At 40.5% G+C, this 20750-nt stretch overlaps 1 protein-coding gene across 2 annotated transcripts in view; it reads left to right on the top strand.

Moving 5' to 3' along the window:
• SHROOM2 (shroom family member 2) overlaps positions 1 to 20532 on the top strand; it is a 123436-nt gene extending 102904 nt beyond the window's left edge. The window contains exons 6-11 of one of the 2 annotated variants that reach the window (XM_086609484.1): positions 3823 to 3900; positions 4812 to 5570; positions 9164 to 9715; positions 10636 to 10816; positions 15442 to 15714; positions 20176 to 20532. In XM_086609484.1, coding sequence (XP_086465610.1) covers positions 3823 to 3900; positions 4812 to 5570; positions 9164 to 9715; positions 10636 to 10816; positions 15442 to 15714; positions 20176 to 20442 — 2110 coding nt within the window. In that variant the 3' untranslated portion in view covers positions 20443 to 20532. The remainder of the gene's footprint in view (positions 1 to 3822; positions 3901 to 4811; positions 5571 to 9163; positions 9716 to 10635; positions 10817 to 15441; positions 15715 to 20175) is intronic. The other variant, XM_086609475.1, reaches the window with a different exon arrangement.
• Positions 20533 to 20750: the final 218 nt, after the last annotated feature.

The raw sequence follows: 20750 nt of genomic DNA, 5'->3' as shown, positions 1-20750 counted from the left end.
CGCAAAAGAGGGTTTTGGCATAAGCAAAGATAATGTTTCACAATTGCTTTAAGCCACATAATAATCTGTTTCGAGACAGGTCAGTTCCTTCATCCAATTTTCTGTGGGGCTGTACAATTCCCACTGCTAGTGCAGTGGAGAGAGCAGGAAGACAAAATCAGAGTGGACTAAGGCGACTGCCTCTTCTGGCAAAATATCAGTTTAAAGGGATTGCAAAACCGTGACCTTGATTATGATGGGATTGTTGTTATTGTAGAGTGAGGACTTTTATGGGGGAGTTTAACTCAGGTATGAAGGCCTTTTTCCAGTGTAGCTTGTAGTATTTGAGAAGGAATTTAAGCTAAATCAGAAACAGCCACTCCATTTGCTCTCTTTGCCCGTAAGTTAGTGCAGGACACGTTGTTGCTTACATAACTATGCTGATGTTTTATGGTGAAACTTTTGCACAGAGGTCAAGTCTTTAACAAACGATGCATTTTTCAAATGTTGGCTAATGCGTTTTTGCAAAGCTTATCTAGTCTGGGATTTTAAACTTGGAGTGTCTTGTGGCACTGTTTGACTTGGCCTGAAGCATTCTCAAGAAACTGTCAATCAAACAGATAAAAATCAGGCACATTGAGATGATCGAAGTGACTTTCATTTATTGAGATACAACATTCAATCAGATCATTCTACCTCTCTCTCCAGATTTAGTCAGATCGAGTATGGGACAAACGAAGGAAGTGGTTTGGGGTTGTTTTTTATGGCAACCAAAAATGTTATCCTTCTGATAGGCATCTATACATAATGATTCACTTTCCTAATTGCTTACTGACTCCACTGGCAGGCTCCTATTAACGTGTGTGTATGTGTATATGTAGCTCTCCATGGTTTAACTTGCATGGGGTGGCTTACATTACTGTTGCCTGTCTCTGGTTTGTTAGGATAACCTGTTCTGTTATTGCTCAGGGACCTGGGGGTGTCCAGACTGGGGAGGACACTTGGTTGTTTTCCCCAGCTTGGTGTTTACTTGGCCTTTACATTTCAGTCTGCCCCAGGCTAATGGAGCCAGAAAGAAACCAACAGATGTATTTGTCCATCTGGGTAGAAATGCCTAGTGCCATTATGGAGATAAACTTTTCCACCCCGACGGTTTTAAGTGGTAGTGGTGTGTGTGGTGGCAATGGCCGTTATGTGGAACGTGCAAGCCACAGAGCAGAGCTCCTCCCGAGCTCACCTGGCCGATGAGCGCACAGCCTCGTCTCTCTGCACAGACTCCTCTGGGAGAGCTGAGCCCTCTTCTAAATGAGAGCTTCTCAAAACTGTGGAGGACTGGTTTTTGTAATAAAGCGGTTCCTTCTTTTCAGTTAGAAGCATATTTTGTGTTTCTACCCCCCGCCATTTAGCGATGAAGGCGCCTGTTCCTAAATACCAAAAGCAGGTACAGTAGAAAAGCCTCCTTGGTTACGTCGTTGTTAATGCTAACCTCCTCTGCTAGACGCTCCCTTACCGGATACCGCTCTTCATCAGCAGCATAAGTCTGTTGGTTGCACTTCCTTTGCAGCTCAGGTTAAGTGAGCAGCATAAGTCATCTGACAAAGCTGTAATGTCATCGCATGCCAGGGGCAGGGAACGTGGTGGTGTGAGCTTTCCCAATTCAGTCGCATCGGGAAAGCTCTTGCATTTAGGTAGCTGTGGCGTTACATCCTAGGGATGGAGATGGGGGAGCTTTGGGTTTGAAGGTAACTTAGAATTTAAGGGTTTTGGTGATAACTGATTTGTTATCTAGAATGAAAGTGGTAATTAAGCCAATTGTCATGTTTTCAGATAATTTAAAACTATTCTGTCTCTTCTCACTTTGTATAAATGATGAATTCCTTTCAGTGGTACATTATCCTTGCATAATCCTTTGGGCCTCATTTCCGAAAGAGCTATATTCTGGGCGTATCATTACATGAAGCACCAACAGATTTATAGTAGCTTAGTGGACTTCTTAGTATTGATAATAATGTAACACCTTTGCAGGTTCTTGCCACTGTGTTCTCCTGGGGCTTGAAGCTTGCTTTCTTTTCCTCCTTTCTGAACAGTAAGCTCAAATCTCTCCAAAATAATATGATAAGCATGTTTTGCATGAGGATGCACTCACTCTGAATGCAAACTAGCCTCAGTGTTGAATGTAGCCACCTTTCCTCAGACCCGTTTTCTGTGGCGGTGCAAAATGTTTGATTAATTTTGTGGAAGCTGTATGAAGGCATGTATATAATCTCTGAATTTTATCTCCACGTTTGCAAATGTAGCATCTCTAAATTTCTCTGTGCTGGGATTCTTTATTTCCTTTTACTTTTATTTCAGAAGGTGACAGGACTACTAAAGCATTCATTGCTTCTGAGTCAGGGTAATATTAAACAAATCTGATTACATGCTTTAGATATGTAAATGTGTCAGGTCGGTTGTATACTGTCCTGTTTGCTTCCACCAGCACATCCGCTCCTGATGCACATGCAAGTTCAATGTATACATTGCAAACTGGCTGAGGTAGTGCATGTAATTTATGTCTTTGTGACGTTTTGTGCCATGCCCTTGGTTCTTCCGTGCACCTAAGTGCAGCTGTTACACTGTCTTATGTTTTGGCTTATGTATGTGAAGATGAATAGAGAGGCCTGAAGAATATTTGGACACAGGTTAACTAGGGAGAAAATTGTGCTCTACGTGGGTTATCTAGACAATGAAAAACACTGATTTAAACACGGTGTTTCATACTTAAGGCCTGCAGTGTTCATTTGGTAAATATTTCCATTAAAATTAGTGGAACTATTTACAGGCCTGGTTCTGCTTACGTCGAACTCACGAGGGAAAACCAGCTGACTCTAGAGATGCCATGTAACCAAATCTGAGTAGTGTTGATCTTCCTGGCCTTATGTCACTTTAGTTAACAAAACTGTCCTTCGTCTATTGCTAAAATAGGAGCCAGTAAATGCTATTTCGTAAACCAGAATTGACTCTGAAGTTGTCAGACGACTTGAAGTTGTCTGGACCAACTGCTCTTAGTTAAGAGCAAATGAAGAGATCTGAGTTTAAACAATATTCAGCTTCTCATTCATGTTAAATTGAAAATTTACCCATTAAATTTGGATTTTAAAATTCAACACTTCACATGAGAGAGAGACATTGTGTATGTGACTGTTCAAGAATTAAATTGAGAAAAAAAAAATCTCTTGGAAGTACAGTGCTATTTTATCACTGAAGTGTAAAAATCAGCCTAAAGTACAATTATTAAAAATCTCATACATCAGGCAGTTTAGTGACAATGTGCAGATTTTTTTAGAACTTTTTTCCATAAATACTAAAACATCACAGATCCAAGGACTAAAAAATAATAATTTTGAATGTGATTTGATTGTATAGGTGTGATAGTAGAACCCACATCTAATCACTTCTCTTCCCACAATACTTCATTTTAAGGATTTGTTTTAATTTAATTAAAAAAGTAATGCAGTGTGTAATAGCTCCATTTTTTTTCCTTCTTGAATTTATTATAAACTTTAACCTGCTTACGTAACCTTTATCTCAAATTTCATTTTCATACACACTGTTGTTAACTGCCTACAGACTTACTCTCAAAACTGGTACAGCAATGTTAACCTGATTATGTTGAAAATTCAAGTTAACCTTACTTTACAAATAGGCTGGGAAGATGCATCTTTCACAGTGCCCTCAAGAGAAAACTTGGGCAGTGCATTATTACTATAGTAATAGTTACTATTTCAAAATACAGAGACCAGTGCTGTCAGTAGCATAAATGATATTAGCAGCTCTCTGAAGCCTTCTACTTCTCTGTTGCAGCTTCTTTTCTAAGCTCACAGTGTCTCTTCAGCCTCCTCTAAGCAGAGAGCAAACCTGTCTCCTCTCAGGGCTCCACAGGTACTTTTTTCCCCCCCCCGCCTTCTATTTCTTTCCCACTTTGTCTTTATCTGGTGAGCACGAATGAACTGTGTCTTGTGGCAAAGCACAAACCTGGAGTTGCGAAAGCCTGTTTTCTGGCTAAAGAACTAGAAAGTGTAAAATTGGAATAAACCTAAATTATTTCTGTCCAAGATAAGGCCTTTTTGGCCATTTTTTGTCGTTTGTGCTGACAGGGCAAAAGAAGTTCAGGTTTAAAATAAGCCTGACTGGAAAATACTGTCCTTTCTAAATTTCATTTTCTGCCTTTTTTTCAGGAGCTGTTCATTTTCCTTTTCCCAGTTTTTTAGCTTAGGCAACTGTTTTCTTTGCACTCATTTCATTTTTTACCAGTTATGTAAAACTTCAACCTCTAGATTCAGAATTAAAGTTCATGGTATTCAGTTCACATTTAAAATGACACTGAAGTATTAATTTTGCACAGAGAGAAGAAACTTGTTTTCTGCACTTCGTTACTGACTCTGAAGCAAAAAGAGAATTAAATTTTAGTATTAGGATTCCTCTTCTCGAGACATTTTTATTTTCTGCCAACGTTTGCACATTCGGCTGTTCCACATACATCAGCGCTGGAGATGGGCTGTGCGTTTAACTACGCCGCGCACACTGCAGCACCTCGGGTTATCCGAAGGTTGTGTCGCTCCGTACCCTAATTTAGCCTGACATTATGCTTTGACTCATCACGTTAGATTAGGTACAGCGTGTGTGCCCATACGTGAGAACATGTTTTTGTGCTGCACAGTTACCATAGATTGAAGGATTTGGTGTTAAGTGTTGGATGTGATCTTGGTGTTCAAGCATCCTGGATCGATGCGGTGGCCTTGTGCCGAAGGAAATAAATCAGCAGCGCACTAACGACGTGTTCTTCTCTCTAGGCAAGCTGACACAGGAGCCCTGAGGGAAAACCCACGGGAGAAGAGGGATCAGCTGGACCAGAATTTAGGCCACAAGTGGAAGGCATCTGCCAGACCTTTGCATGCACGAGAGCCTGCGGTTTTGCCTCACGAGAGCCGGGGGAGGTCTGGGACGTTGCCTAGTGATTACCGATACTCTCAGGAGAACGTGAACGAGAAGAGCAAGGATCACAGCCTGCCTCAACCTCCCTGCTCTGAGCCACAGACCTTGAATGAGAGCTACTCCTGTCTGTCCAGGGGCAAAGGAGAGGAAAACTATAGGGTAGAGCCGGCGCCGCTAAACAAGAAGCGTGGACCTGCTCCTCAGAGGCCACCGCCACCTAAAAGAGATAAATACAGGCAACCAGATAATTCTACGTCATCGCTTGGCGCCTCTTCTGAATCTCTGCTGGTAGTGCCCAGCCGGCCCTTTCCGTCCTCATCCCCCAGCTCCACCGAAGTATTTGCCAGTCACCCCTCTCTCTGTCAGAGTCCCGCAGCTTTCAATGGAAAACTGAAGAGTGCTAATCCACAGCAGCTCCAGCAAGCGTCATCCACGGAGAATGTTTGTCAGCACTTAGAAGAAAAAACACACCTTAGGTCTGAGTCTGCATTAACTTCCAAGTATCGATATCTTCAAAAAGCTGGCATGGAGACATCAAGGTCCCCTTCTCCTCAGTTTGCACCACAGAAGCTCACTGATAAACCTCCTGTGTCCGTACAGGATGAGAACCCAGCCAGGTACTAGATGTAATTCCTTTACTATTTTATTAACACTTTTTGCCCAGTTAGACCTTATTAATGGTTGACTGTTAATTTTCGTTACTAAAAAAAAACATATTTTGGATTCATTAAGGATGAGCTATCCCAGCATGTCCTGAAGAGACCTAAGACTTGTGTGAAATTCCAATTGGTACCATTGAAATCTTTCAATTGGTCTGTGGTTCCTTTTAGTTGACTGGTGCTGCTCAGGTGTTACAGCTGGTAGTTAGCAGAAAATGAAAGGGATGGTTTCAAATGGATTTTCCACTGTAAGTCTGGGCAAAATCAGAAGATTCTCTATTATTATTTCCCACACCTGAGTCTGTATATGAATATGAATCAGAGTAGGGACAAAGCAGATGTGGGAGGGAAACCTGTATCCTTTGTGAGAACATCTGTTTTGAAAGTGCCCACACTAAGGTACGCTGCTAAATCATGACTGTTTTCATGTTGCTTTTACGATGAAACATGGCGCTCCAGGTAGTCTGCAGAGAGGTCCGCAGCAGTGTTTGTGTTGAGAGGGGCTGAAGATTCAGCAGGAGCATGCCAGTCCTTTCCTAGGCTGAATAAACTCAGAATTAATTGATTGCCGTGTCTGTCATACGCTGCTAACATCATAAAAGGTTATTATCCCGTAAGATAATAGCTCTTCCAGGAAGCTCAGGAATCTTGGTTTTCATAAATCCTTCAGCACTATAATTCATGGTTAAAAAATGAAAACAAAACCTCTGAGCTGAATGAAGGCAGAGGTTGCTTCTCTGAGCAAAAGTAGTTGGAATAGCTTTTCTCTGTTGTAATGTAAATGGTTGCATAGACTCAATCATGGTGTTCTCCAGTGTGCCTTACAGAAAACATGAATCACTTTTTTTCCTATACATGCGTTGATATTTTTCCTCTTGTAACCAGAGGAAAAAATGGTATTTCATCCTGCAATGTTTTTAACTTGAATTAATAATACAGTTTACTATGAAAAGTGCAGTATGTCACGTGAACCCTAACATCTATCTGCAAAGGTAGATGACAATAATGACTTTCTTAATATGTTACTTTGACTTACTTAATGTATTGCTTTATGAATAGGTACTAAGGATGCATAGAAAGCTAATTGTATTTGCCCTTCCTTTTCACTAAGCTTTAATGTTGAAATGAGCGCTGAGGTGTGCCTAATTATATGCCCATATCTGAATTATAATTCACTTACCCTGCAAATCTTTTGTTAACATTTAAAATTCTTTAGCTCAGACAGGTCTTGTTTTTGCATAATGTATTGTCCTCAGTTAATAATTACATTACTCAATAAAACAGGTATGGCAGGAAAGGAAAGATATGTGGGCCATACCTCTGAACCTTCTATATGGTATTTACTATGTGGTATTTATTTCATATGAGTAAAATATGTCAAGTAGATTTATCTTAATATGCAATTAATTAGATTTGGCTTATTACTTCTATTGACTCCTTGCATATGAGCTTTTGGACATGCCAGTTTGCATGCCATGGGCAACTAATGTTTGATGATGTCAGCACGTAGCTCTTTACTCTTCTTAAAGAAAAGTGTCTTGTTTATCAACAAGATAAACTGAGTGAGTGCGCAGGGTTTCCTGCAGCATTTTAGGTAGAACAATGTAGTGTGGGGAAATACCAGTGGTCTGCAGAACCCAGCTATTTCCAATAGACAACTGTTTACCAATACTAAAGATGAAAAGAGTGCATCAGTACATTTCCAGTGAAGAGAGACTCAGGTCAAGGAGTGACTGTGCTCATGGTTGGAGTAAAGCTTCATGATGGCGACAAGCAGCGTTGCTGCAAATCAAAATTTAATTCCGTTGTTCCACTAATGGAAAACCTTTCAGAAAGCAGGAGGATAGTGATCACAGAAACAGAATTTCTGAAGCACGTGGTGTTGAACTGTCTTTGCTGTGACTGAAATCAGATGACTTGATGATGCCTTAAGTATCTAAAAAATCTTTTACTAGGCTGAGAGGAATGTACTCGGAGTCTAGGCCAGGCTGGATGAGGCTTTGAGCAACCTGGTCTAGTGGAAGGTGTCCCTGCCCATGGCAGGGGGGTTGGAACTAGATGATCCTTAAGGTCCATTCCAACCCACACCATTCTATGATTCTAGGAAGAGAATTGCAGTGAACTCACTTTTTCTAGTTGTCCAACACACACTTATGCACACATCTTGTATTTCCCTCAAATTCAAAAACGTGTTCGTCTTCATGGTCTGGTGGAGTCTAAAAGATGTGGGCTTTATTTAAAAACAAACAAAAGAAAGGATCAGTGACAGTGACCAGGGCTTCTGCCCAGCCTTACTGCAGGCGGGAGGAGAGCCCACGCCTGCAGGCAGGGAGCTGGGCCTGAGTGGCAGACACTGGAATGAGCTCTTTAAAATGATAGTCACCTTGAATGAAAACACCTGACTGAATGGGAGGGGGGGAGTTTCAGCATGGGCTGGAAAGCACGCCCCAAAAGTTGGATCCGTATGCCAAAGCATGTCTGCAAAGCGCTTGTGGAAAGTAAATACCTATTGGGAGGCTACATGTTCATTCAGAAGCAAACACACCTTTGAAGTATAAGATACAGCTTCTGAAAAATATGAAGTCAAACAGATTTTGCTATTCCCAACAAAAGAAAAGTACAGCACAAAGTATAAGTTTGTTTTTGAGGAAAGTGACACACCCACACTTAAGAGGAAAAGAGACGTAGTATGTCTTGGTCACTTATCTGAAAGGCGGCAAGCTACCCAGCCAGATGGAACCAGATACTTTAGTTAGGAGGCAATGTTCCTTTACTTGCTGTAGAGCTTCCAAACCCACATTATGGCAATAATTTTAAACTTTCTGCAAACTCAAAACCACCAAACTAGACTTCAGTTTCTTATATGGTTTACATACAGTACAGATGTTTCACTCATGTTATTTAACATGTTATTGTCCAATTTGAAAATCTAAGTTAGCCTCCTCTTTAAATAGCTTGCCTTACTGAATGTCCAAGGTGGCCCTTGGTGCTGTGCAGTACAGAATTTTTGCTATAAGCTTCCCTTAAAAGGAGTATCCAGAATTGTGTGTTACCCTCTTCAGTGGCTGGTTTTTATTCTTAAAGTAGAAAACTAGGACACTATGTTGGGATCTATTTATTAAACTTATGTGTCTTGTGTGAAATTTTACAAATACAGATTTAAATTTTTTTAAAATCATGTAGTTAAATTTTGAATGATTTCCAAGTTTTCCATGTATGAATATTTGTTATTCTTTTAGCTTGGCAAAAGCCTAGCCTGCAGGATGCTTCCATCTGGTCTGTTATCTCTTCCCTTGGAAGAGCTGGGAATTGACGTGAGGGCATCACAAACTCCCCAGGCAGCTAAGCGGCCTGTTAGGCCAAAAGCTAAAATGTGTGGGGAAAAAAGAAAACATGTAGATTTAGGGTTCGAGATACAGTTCAAGGAATATTCCATTACCTAGATCTCTTAGCTACCTCCTTTCGTTTTCGGACTTCCTCTCTGATGTGCAGATAAGACTTGAGATGTAAGATTCTTCCATTTCTAAAGATGAATTTTCCTTATTTTTCAGAATCGAAAGGGTTATTGACAACAATACTACGGTAAAAATGGTCCCCATCAAGATAGTTCATTCTGAGAGCAGCGCAGAGAAAGAGAGTCGGCAAAGTCTTGTCAGTACTATGGAGCCTCCTGCTTTACCCAGTGGTTTGGAAAAGGACCAAATTAAAACACTCAGCACTTCTGAGCAATCCTATTCACGATTCTGTGCTTACACCAGGCAAGGTGTAGAGCCAGAGCCAGAAGCCAGAACCAAACCAGCTGACCCTCAACCAGCTGAAGAGTCGGAGAGCAACTTGAAGGACAGCAGTGCTGCCATGCCAGCAGTCAGCTATGTAAAGGCCAAAGAGAAAACCTTTGAAGACTGGAAGTCAGAGGAACTAGCCAGAGAGATTGTGGGAAGAGATAAATCTCTAGCAGACATACTAGATCCTAATGTGAAAATAAAAACAACAATGGATCTGATGGTTGGTATATTTCCTAAAGATGAACACCTCTTAGAAGAAGCTCAGCAGCGCAGGAAGCTCCTGCCAAAAGTTCCTTCTCCAAAACTCTCAGAGGAGAAGTGAGTATTACTTTCTGTAGGCCAGTGGTTCCTTGTAAGCTGCTATCCAAAGTGTCAGTTTTCCTAGGGGACTGAAGGTGAGGATCTTCCTGCTGTTGAGGTTTGGGGCTTTTCTTAGACATTTCCGTTAGAACAGTCAAGCATAGTACTGCTAACAGTACCGTTAATGACAGGAAAAGAACAGTGGTGTACAATATGAAAAGTTTCCCAAGACCTGATTGAAAACTATTTGGGTGAGAACTTAAGGAGTAATTAATTTCTCCCATTTCATAATGATTAGATATTTTACCAAGATCATACGGTCTAGTAGCTGGATAGATAAGGAACAATATTTTAGCCTTTTTTATGTGATGAAAGTTTGCAAAGACAAATTGAAGCGGACAAGAGGTGTTTCCTGGGAGTGAATGAGAACAAAGTAAGAAAAGATTTAAATGCCATTAAGTTCCATCCATGTTGATGCTCTGTGGGTCTTTTGTTTTCTTGATATGAATTATCAAATTAAGTTGCAGACTTCTTGAGAAGTTCATGTGTAGTTACACAACCAAAAAGATAAATACTTACTTTGTAGTATCCCACATTTGGCTGTCTGAAAGGATATTCTCTATGACGCTGAGATCTTTGCACTACTTAGTAAAATGTAACTTTACATTTTGTTTCCAGCTGAGATACCTTAGATCCATTTCACTCATTGTAATGGTGAAAGGTCTTCTGCACTACTTCACTGTTAGCTTTTGGTGGACATGTGCTGAGTTCATACAAATTTTCTTCACAACCAGTATTTATTTATCCTATTTCTACAAGTAATGGCTTTCTGTTGAACTCCCTGTTTGCTTGGTGAAATAATGACTCTAAAAGATTGTCCTTTCTTTTTAGTGATTAGGATGTCAAGGTAGTTAATGAAAGTTTTGACTTTTTACCAGGAAAGAGGAGCAGAGCACGCCATCTGCCATCTCCCTGACAACCAATTCTACTTACTACAGCACATCTGCACCGAAAGCAGAGCTACTGATTAAAATGAAGGACATGCAGGAGCAGCAGCAACAGCAGCAGAGCGAGGATGATTCTGAAGATGAGCTGGATCATGACTTGTCAGAAAAGAAGGTAAAAGACATTTCTAAAAGTGTAACAGGAGGCTGTCGGTTGCATGCATTTCATTAACTGTGAATTTGCTAGGTAAACACCCCTAAATAAAAGGCCTTCGAGATATACAGGATCACTTGGAAAATCAGTCTGTTTTTTTAAGGGGAGGAGGGGTGTGTTGTTAAGTGTCCAACTGTGAATTTAGGATATTAGGTGCTTTTTGCAGCTTGATACACGTTTTGGAAGATCCCAAGGGGAGATGTTTTGAGTTTATTTTCAAATATGGTTTTCCATTTGAGATTCTAGTGTATTTCTGTCACTTCTTATATACAAACACTAGTGCTTACGTATCCCACTTTAACTTGTGGTGGTTTTAGTTGCTCCGTATTTTTGAAATTTAGGTCCAGGGTTTGGGTTTGTCATGAGAGAGAAGGAACATGCACACTCCCCCACAGCTTTTTCTTTTTCATTTGTTTTCATGAGCAACAAACCATTTTGCCCTCTATTTCCCCTACCTCTCAAATTAATAACAGTAGTGATTGTGGATTCAGTGGAAGTTACTCATCACAAGGGAGGCAGTCTTCTTCACTTTTGTTCGTCCCCATCATATGGTGTTTTATTTCTGACCTAAGGTCAACATAATTCCCTAGGTATTAAAATGGTGATATACTGACATTTCTGTGCTTTGAGAAGATGTTGTTCTACCTTAAAATGATCACACTCATCTCACTAGTGATTTGGCACAAAATATGTTAATTGTAGTTCCCAGTATGGATAAGCTGGAGGAAATGGCCTTGTTTGATCAATTAAAGTGATGCAGTTTAACTCTGTTTTCCTAAGCCAGTAATGCAATGGTGTGCAAATCTTTCCTGTTAAAGTCAGCTCTCTACTTAATAATCATCTGCCAGGGTGCATTTGGTAATCCAGTCCTGAAGAAATGTCATTTAATTAAATAGTAGGAATGTATTTAGTCTCCGAGAATGAGATTTCTTAGGACATTCACACTTCTGGTTCAGTGCAGGACTGGATGCATTTCAGGGGGCTGTAGTGTCTCCTGTTACCACCCTCTGTATTTTTTTCTCCCTCAGCCTCCCCTCCCTCACTCTGCCCTCACTGGGTTGTCGCACAGGTCAATGTGATGTGTGTTGCCGGGGGCATGGTGTGGCTGCAGCGGGAGAGCTGCCCTTACCCTCTCGCCAGACAGCCACTGAATCCAACAGCTGTACTACTTAGACAAATTAAGGATTTCACTGCATTTGGAATACATTTGGAATAATTTGGTTTTATCTGATGCCACACAATGGTCACGTTCATTGTTTTTGCTAGAATTAGTTTCCTTTTCATTAATTATGGAGTGTATGTGTGGAGGGTTGTTAAAATTAAACCTTTCTTGTTTGCCCAACAAACTAAATACTGAAACTTTTATAAGCAAAAGTTCCATTTATTCGTGTAGGTATCTGTTAACAGGAAAACCATGTTTACTCTTTACGTAGTCCTCCCTCCATCCCCCCCCAGCTCCAGTATACACCACTAATGATGTGAGATAGGAAGTAGTTCATGAAGAGCTTTTAGCAGAGCTCCCCCATCATCTTGTCTGAATACATGTATTGTCGTAGGCATGCACACATTGCTGCTTACTTCTCTCCCTGCTCCTCCACACACGGTAGGATGTGAGCACTCAGTTCAGTGGGCTTTCATCTTGGATCTTGTCAGAAAACATACAAAACTTGTGGTAAGTGGGTCAAGGCATCTTTATAAAACAACCAGAATATATAACTTGGCCTAGCTTTGTGTATTTGGCAACAGTTCAGCAAGGGATCATTAAGGACCTGAACACTTTAATGGTACACTTTATGACTTCAGTTATTTTAGAGGAGGCATACGCCCAGAACCTGTTCCTTGATTCCTAGAAATTGGTCAGTTCTGTTACGAGATATCTTAATTGCAGTCCACTGTGGAATTATTGTAATATTTGTCATTCTCTGCTCTGCAAACCAGAAATGTGTGGTGTTTTTTTTTCTTTTGAAATAAGTATAGGAATTTCATATACAGTCATTAATTTTATTTTTTTTTTTTAATTTGGGCTGTTCCCTGTATTCCCAGCTAGCAGGAATGCAATGTATGTGTCTCATATACTGAATTTAATGTAGGTTAACCACAATTATAAAATATTGAACAGATGTTGAAGACGCTACGGGAGTGTTTTATGTAGTAAGGCAAATCCATGTGTGGCTGAGTAGTAAGTGTCCCCTTTGCCTTTAGGAAAGTTTCAGCAACTCTTGAAGAGTGTAAAAATAATTGAAGAATACCAAGTTTATTCTGGTTTTAGGCCTGAACTTCATGTGAAATGGGATGATGCGCTGAAAGCAGAGTAATTTATGTAAAGCATGCCAAGCAGTGAACCACCTGATCAACACTCTGCTGAGCTGCTTTCTGTGTTGCTGTCAGATCAGCAAGAGTTACTGGGAAAAGTTGAGGTTTTATTGTTTTCTTGTTTACTGGTACGTAATTCACAGCTATAAATTATTCATCTGCCAGTTTCAAGATGTAGATTGGAGCTCTTTTGGCTCAGTAGATACTGAACACGATACAGGTTTTCTGCTGGTTAGCAAAAGCATGTAGTGAGCTCACAGTTCCTGCATCCAAAGGCTGCTTCATCTGGATAGGAAGCAATCAGTTATCATAACCCAATTATTAATAAATATGACAGTCTTAAAAAGGGATGAGTACTTATGGCCACCTCACCTGCAAAAGCGGTCCTTTAGAGGCTAGCTTCAGCTGGTCGAGGACATCTAAATAGGATGCTACTGGGAAAATAGCTTTTTTTGTTGTTTTTGAAAGAAAGAAACTTTATGAGACTGCTGATCTGGATTGTCAGACCATGTTGGTAAGCTTTGAGTGCTCATACGGCTTTTTTTCATCCAAGAAAGTCACAGCCCAGCTGCAGAAGCGAAAAACTCAAGATAGTTACATAGAGCACAACAGTATCTTGTTGTGTTTCGGGTGGTAAAACAGCAGCATTGTGCGTGCGCATGTCATCTGAGGGGAATGAGAGCGTAGCACTGTGACCTACATAATCCAAATCAAACTGCTTTTGCATTGAGAGAAGGGGGAGAAAAAGTCAAATCCTGCAGATTAATCAGTCAGTAAAGCAGGCATCTGTAGAACTGCTTACTACCTTAATCTTTTGGGCACCCAGACTAACAGATAACCCAAATCCAGATTAACCTGGCCTGAGTATATTAAATCAAAAAGGAGAAAACTGGCCTGGATAATCCGTGTGTTGAATTTCTACCTTCAAAAAGGCTGTTAAATTTTCGAAGTGTAGTTGCTTTCTGTTAAGATGGCAGACTTTTTTGTTGTTGCTGGGTTTTTCTGTTCCCAAAAATAAATTGGTGATGACTGTTCAGTGGTGTCTGACAGCAGTAGCTGCTATCGGCATGTTTCTCAGTAAGGCTTGTAATCAGACTTGCATTTAGAAAGCAGAGTTCCTAAAGAATGTAATGAGTAATTTTTTTCAACAAAAATTGAAGAGGTACTGTGAAATAATGACTGTTTTAAAGGATATAATTTTCTAGAAATGGCACTGAATGCTTTGGGAATTTTTCTTACTTGAAGTTGGCTGAGTACTAAATAGGCATCTACATTTAAATGAGGCATTTTTAGGGTGTGATTCATCTCATGTAAGGGTAGACAACTAGCTGAACTGACTTCCACCCCTTGTGCACAAGTGAAAGCTGGTGGACGTGTAAGAAGCAAGACCTCTTGCCCAAGGAGGTAGCTGGGCAGCACAAATGGAATACCAGTCACTGAGGGAGGAGATCTGGGCTCTTGGTCTGGCTCAGCTGGTGATGCACCTGACATGCTTTTTCTAAGCCAGGGCATGTGCATCCCAGGGATTATACTACAGAAACCCCGAAAAACTGCAGATGAGGTGGTATATTCGCCTGGCATAGGACGTTGGCAGCCAAAGATGCTTTTTCAGTCCTTCGGCAGAGCCACTTTGCGCAGCTTCGCACAGAGCTGCTTTATATGATACAGAAGTAGATTTTGTTCCCTGTTCTGTGCCACAGGGATTAGGATTTCCCTACAGAAATGTTGTAAGGCAGCGTTAACACTAAGATTTTCTGAGAGTGGAAAGACTGCTATTGGAGGGATGCTAATATTACATGGAAAGGAAGAAGAAGCTAGACAGTGCCCTAGTTTTAACTGCATCATGTGGAAAATACAGGAATGCTTTCCTGATACTGTTTATCTTCCTAAGCATAGCTCTTCGGAAAGGTATTATGGACCTGGTATTTAGAAAAGGATGCACTGTACTTTATGCTGTTCCATAGAAAGCTTTGAAGCTGTTCAAAGAAGCAGGAATGCTTGCTTGAGGGGTGGAAGTCTTTCATCTTTTGCCACAAAGGTAAATTTAACAAAGGTCTCAAGCTGAGCATCGTATACCTACGTCCTGAACCCTTGAGTCCAGAGGTATAGACCTTAGACATATGCTTAGATATGTATTTATTTGTAATGCACTCATATTTCAAAGCCACACAGGAGTTTCAATGTATTAAAATGCTGGATTTCTGGCATGACTTTCAGAAGTGGGGAAAAATGCAGTAGCACTAATAAATTCTTATCTCCTTTATTTTCCACAGCAAGAACTTATTGACAGTATTAGTAGGAAGCTGCAGGTGCTGAGGGAAGCACGGGAGACGCTTCTTGAAGACATCCAAGCAAACAATATACTGGGGGAGGAGGTAGAAGCCATTGTGAAAGAAGTCTGCAAACCAAATGAATTCGACAAATTCAAGATGTTTATCGGCGACCTTGACAAAGTGGTCAACCTCCTGCTGTCACTATCGGGTCGTCTGGCCCGGGTGGAAAATGCTCTTAATAACCTGGATGAAAGTACCTCTCCGGAAGAACGGGTGAGAAATATATAATATATATTATATAATTATTATTATTATTATATATAATAATATCACTACATTTAGTGAACCTGGTGTGGAGGTTTTTGCTTGGTTCTGTTGATCTAAATTGTGGAGCTCAAGATGAGGGGTAGTGAATGGATAAATCTCATAAGGCCATTTACTTTGGATTTCTTAAAACTTTTCTCTTTGCGTTGCTTTTGCTTAGAATACTAAAAGTGGCTTGATGAGAAAAAGTGGTGTTTTGGGGTGCAACATACTGCAAAACAGACTTCTTGGCAAAAGTTTAAAGAAAGAGGGGAACTAATGATAAGAGCATAAAAAGGAGGCAAACAGAAGTATTCTAACAATCTAAGATGGGAAAAGGAGTGTCACTGTGCTGTAATGCAGAAAGCTTACAGGCTTGTTTGTACTCAACAAGGATCTTGATAAAAATCTATAACAAAGAAAATGTTTCTCATCTAGTACAGTTTCCTCCACAATGCCTAGCAAGGCACAGAGCAAGAAATGACAGAAGGACAAATCTTAAAAAAAATAAAGGGAAGAAGGAAAGCATTGGAAAAATAATTTCTCAGTAGAAGACATATTTTACCCAACCAGAATAGTCTGGTAGTGACATGGAGGAATCCCAGCAGATGTGAAAATTTTGAGAGTGTTTGAGGTGCTCTTACTCATTGGACCCCACCTCTGCTGGCAGCACTTTGTTTAGCTCCAGATCCCATCAGGCCTTAGCTAGGAAACAGATACCTGGTGATACAGGAGAGATGTAGACATGTGCGAAACTTAAAGGCTAAAATCAATAGGGAGGATGAGGGGCGGGTATGCGTCAAGTGAGTTTATCTTCTACAGACAAATGAATGTGAAGTGGGATTATTGGTTTATATCTGGGACTGAAATGCCAGCAGTTCACCTAAGTGTTGTAACAGAATTTTTTCCACGGGATGTGGATTCATGTTGTGTTTCTTCAGTGTGCTTCGTTGTTTCACCAATAACAACCGGTAAGTGCTGGGACTAGTCTGAAGCTGTGTTTTTGCTGTTTGGCCCTAGCTGCTGCCAAACATACTTGTTTAATGGCTGTCCAGACCCCTCTCCAACTGAGGCAAAGGGAAGGTATTTGACAGCTTATTAGAGGGCAGATCAAAGCTTCTGAAACTGAAAGAAATTTAATCCTTCTTTAGATTTCTTTTTCTAAATGTGGTTGCAGTTGCCTAGTGGGCTCAAAAATGGGAGTGTGAGCTGGGAATGAGCTACCAGATTATATGAGCATATAGGAAATACAGTTTGAGAGCTGTGATAAAAATAGCTTATTGGCTAGGTGTGGAAAAGGAAAAAGATGAGTAGGTGGTGTAGTAAGGGCAATCAGAAATTGTCTGTGTGCTCTGCTGTCAAATTTAGACCGATAGAAATCCAACATTCTCATCCCCCTTCATCTTCTCGTGCACTGACACGAAAGTCTTGTCCTACTAACATCAGACATATATCTAAAAGTGTTGGTCAGAGATGCTTTTCAGATGAATCAAGTCCCCAGGTACTTTGACTATAAAGACAATGCGTGTAGGGTTGCATGTACTTATCTTTGACTTTAGACTGGCTTGTGTGGCTTTTTTGGTTGTCCTCTGGTGTTTTGTGCTGTTGGGTATTTTTTGTACTAACGTACCATATAAACAAAACAGGGGAGATTACTTCCATCCCTGGGGATCATATCCCTAGTGATCACTGATTTTTTAATTTTGTTTTTTGAAGCTGATGGTGTCTAATAAACATTACTCTAATAGTTTTGCACTTTCTAGGAACCACCAACAGCTCAGCAGGCTTTCTAAATAAACAGTCTGTCAGCATAGAAGTAATCACTGCTGAACTAATATTCTATTAGATGCTTTGTCATAGGTCTCTTTTGCCGCAAGGAGCACTACAGGGTATTTCAACTTTAACTTCTGAAAGGGGCTTCATCTGAAATAGCTGCCAGCCCCCTTGCTTCCACACAGCAAGACCAGTGTCTTCTCATTACTTTCCTTATCTATCAAAGCCAGACTGTGTTGAGAACCCTAAAGCGCTGAACCAGCAGTCCGCAGGTGTGATCAGGTGCCTAGACCCACAAGACTTATTATTCTAAGACTAGGGACAAGTACTAGGAATAGTAGTTTAGGAACTGGATGCTGGGAAGTCAAATACTTGAAGGGAGTCCTCCTTCATATCGCTGTGGTTCAAAGCAGCAAACAATTCTTGAGAAATACTCTCAATAGAAAGACACAAAGATTTTTCTGTCGGAGGAGCTTCAGATGGCCTGTGTTTGACGGGGGCTTCAGAGCAGTGCTAACTGTAAAAAACCCTTCTGTGCTCTGCTGGGCTTCAGTTGGTTGAAGTTGATCAGATGAAGCCATCTGACATCATTTACACCTTTAGGCCTAGTGGGCCATTACCCATTGCTTAAAGAACATCCTCAAGAATGGTGTCTTGAGCCTGCAGTGAGTTTCGCTTTACCCTTCAAAACAGGCTTTTTGGTTTCAGTCATCTTTGACAGAGGTAAAAACAAATTCAAGATGTATCTCGTTTGCCTTCTACCTTTCTGCATCACACTTCTGAGGTATTCCTTAAGCCTCCACAAGGGCAGAGATACTAAGGTGTCATGCAAAGTTCATAATGAAAGTAGTATTTACTTTCCTTAAACTGTCAGGTTACTCATGTTCATCTTAAAGTCATGCCATTGACTTGGTAAGAAGAAACCATACAACTTAAATCTCAGGGATTGTTATGAAGGACTAAATATTTGATTGTTCTTGTGTCTGTTGACAATGATAGAAAATGGCTTAAAACCAGAGATGTTTCATTCCAAGGTTATTAGGCAGATAACTTTACAACTGAGCTACCAGCTGGTTGATATATGCCTGCTCGTGTTCATCAATTCTGTCTTAGTTCTTCCAGTTGCAAGACTGCGCTGGGAAGCGGTTTAGTTTCACTCCCAAGTTTGGACTTGGCTCCTAGCTCCCCTGGTGAATTTAGGAGACTGGTACTTCCATCTCTTTACAGCAGATAGTTCTGCTTGCAACTTGCAGCGGGATTTTTTCCCCTGGCATAAACTCAAAGGAAGATTAAACTGTGGTTCTTCTAATAATGCATGATTTCTGTGACTTGTCTTCCATGGCCGTCTTGAATCCTGAGTTAATCTAGGCTGTGTATTTTAAGTACATGGAGAGCGCAAGTCTGCGAGCTTTGTGCTGTCTGTAGAAAAAGAGGCAGCCCAGGATACATGTGCAACTCTGACAGATAGGTCTATTAAAGCTTGCTGCTCTGTATCCCCCTTTGTCTCATACTTCCATCTTGAAAACACTCTATTTTGTAGTCTACAAAAGCACTTTTCTGTAAATCCTTTAGGCTTATTATAGCATGTGTGATTTAACGTGAAGTCCAAATGAAAAAAAAATGGACACATTTATTTGAACAGACTGTGGTTTATTTGAAGACATAAGTTCTCAAAGAAAATGAATCTCTAAAGCAAAGTTAAAAGTTATGGAGTGATACCTCTCAGGGGCACTTTTTAATTAAGTTCAGAAGTCTGTACAGGAATTCTTGACGTCAGAGTAGGCCAGCCATGTTCCGTCGCTGGAAAAAGGCAATTGCTTCTAGGCAGACATCTGAAATAGGTCATATTAACAATGCTCCTGTTTCTTTCCATATATTGCTAAAGGAGAGTAGCTGAGTGATTTAGGTGTGGCTGTCTACTGTGTAGACAGTTGAAGTTGGATGAGATGTACCTCACCCTTCATGCTCATACATACACGTGAATGGGATGTAGCTCCTGTCCTCTGTCTTTGCGTGTTTCTCCAGTCAACCTCCCTTTTTCCTGTTTTGTCTCTTGTGAGGGCACAAAGCAGAAAGTTTACAGCCCTTTGGGAAAATGCTGTTTTGTTTTGTTTTCTACTTCCCTCCAGTTCTCTTGTCCCAACTCTTGCTCTTGCTCGTCTCTTGGAGAAGCCATGCAGATTGCAGCAGAACTGTCAAATACTGCAGTGTCAAGAGCTGTGTAAAAACAAATTACTCTGCTAATTAGTCGATTTATGGTTTCTCTAAGCACTGCTGTTTCAGTGTGGAAGTTCAGTGCTGCGTATTGGAGTTGGAAGACATTGCTGAGAGAAGTCTTAATTTGGAGAGCTTATATGTTTCTCAGACAACTGTATTTTATATAACTATTTTGAGCTGTTAAATAGTAAAGTAATCTTTGAAGTTCTTGCTGTTGAGGCCAACAGAAATTAATGGTGCATCTTTCATTGATTCACTACATTTTTTTCCTGTTTGTTAATGTGTTTTATTAGAATAAACTTTAAGGAGCAATACTATTCCACCTCTCAAGTATTCAGGAAAGTCTTTGCAGATTAAACAGACCTGAGACTTAAACACTGAAGCTGTTCTCTCAACTTAGTGAACCCAGTGAATTTTTAACTGTTTTTCTTTTCTCCTAAGCGGACATTGGTAGAGAAGCAGAAGCTGCTGACCCAGCAACACGAAGATGCAAAGGAACTGAAGGAAAACCTGGATCGTCGAGAGCGCATTGTCTTTGACATTTTGGCAAACTACCTGAGTGAGGAGAACTTAGCAGACTATGAGCACTTTGTAAAAATGAAGTCGGCCCTCATCATTGAGCAGCGCGAGCTTGAGGACAAGATCAAGCTGGGGGAAGAGCAACTGAAGTGTTTGACCGATAGCCTCCAACCTGAACGGCTCAAATAAAGAGGACTGAATTTGACCAAGGATGTGAAAAACGGGAACGAAGGAAGGGATGAGGGAGTTTCCAAGTATACAAATGAGTATCTTGGCTTGTCTGAGTGTCTGTTAGAGAAACAAGTGCGCAAGAGAAAAATGACTTGCTTAACAGCAATAATGCTCTCTTTTGGGTTTTTTTGGGATGATATATTTAATTTTTTAGAACACATTTTTATTGCTGGACTCTACAGCTGTTTCTCATTGCTTAACTTACAGAAAACTCCACAGAAAAGGATAGACTTAACTTTTCTGCACAGTAAGTTGAAATTCTGTGG

The sequence above is a fragment of the Tauraco erythrolophus genome, chromosome 1 (assembly GCF_009769465.1).
Source record: "Tauraco erythrolophus isolate bTauEry1 chromosome 1, bTauEry1.pri, whole genome shotgun sequence".
NCBI classification, from domain to species: domain Eukaryota; kingdom Metazoa; phylum Chordata; class Aves; order Musophagiformes; family Musophagidae; genus Tauraco; species Tauraco erythrolophus.
The sequence above is the reverse complement of the archived record's forward strand: the minus strand, read 5'-3'. Positions and strand labels throughout refer to the sequence as shown.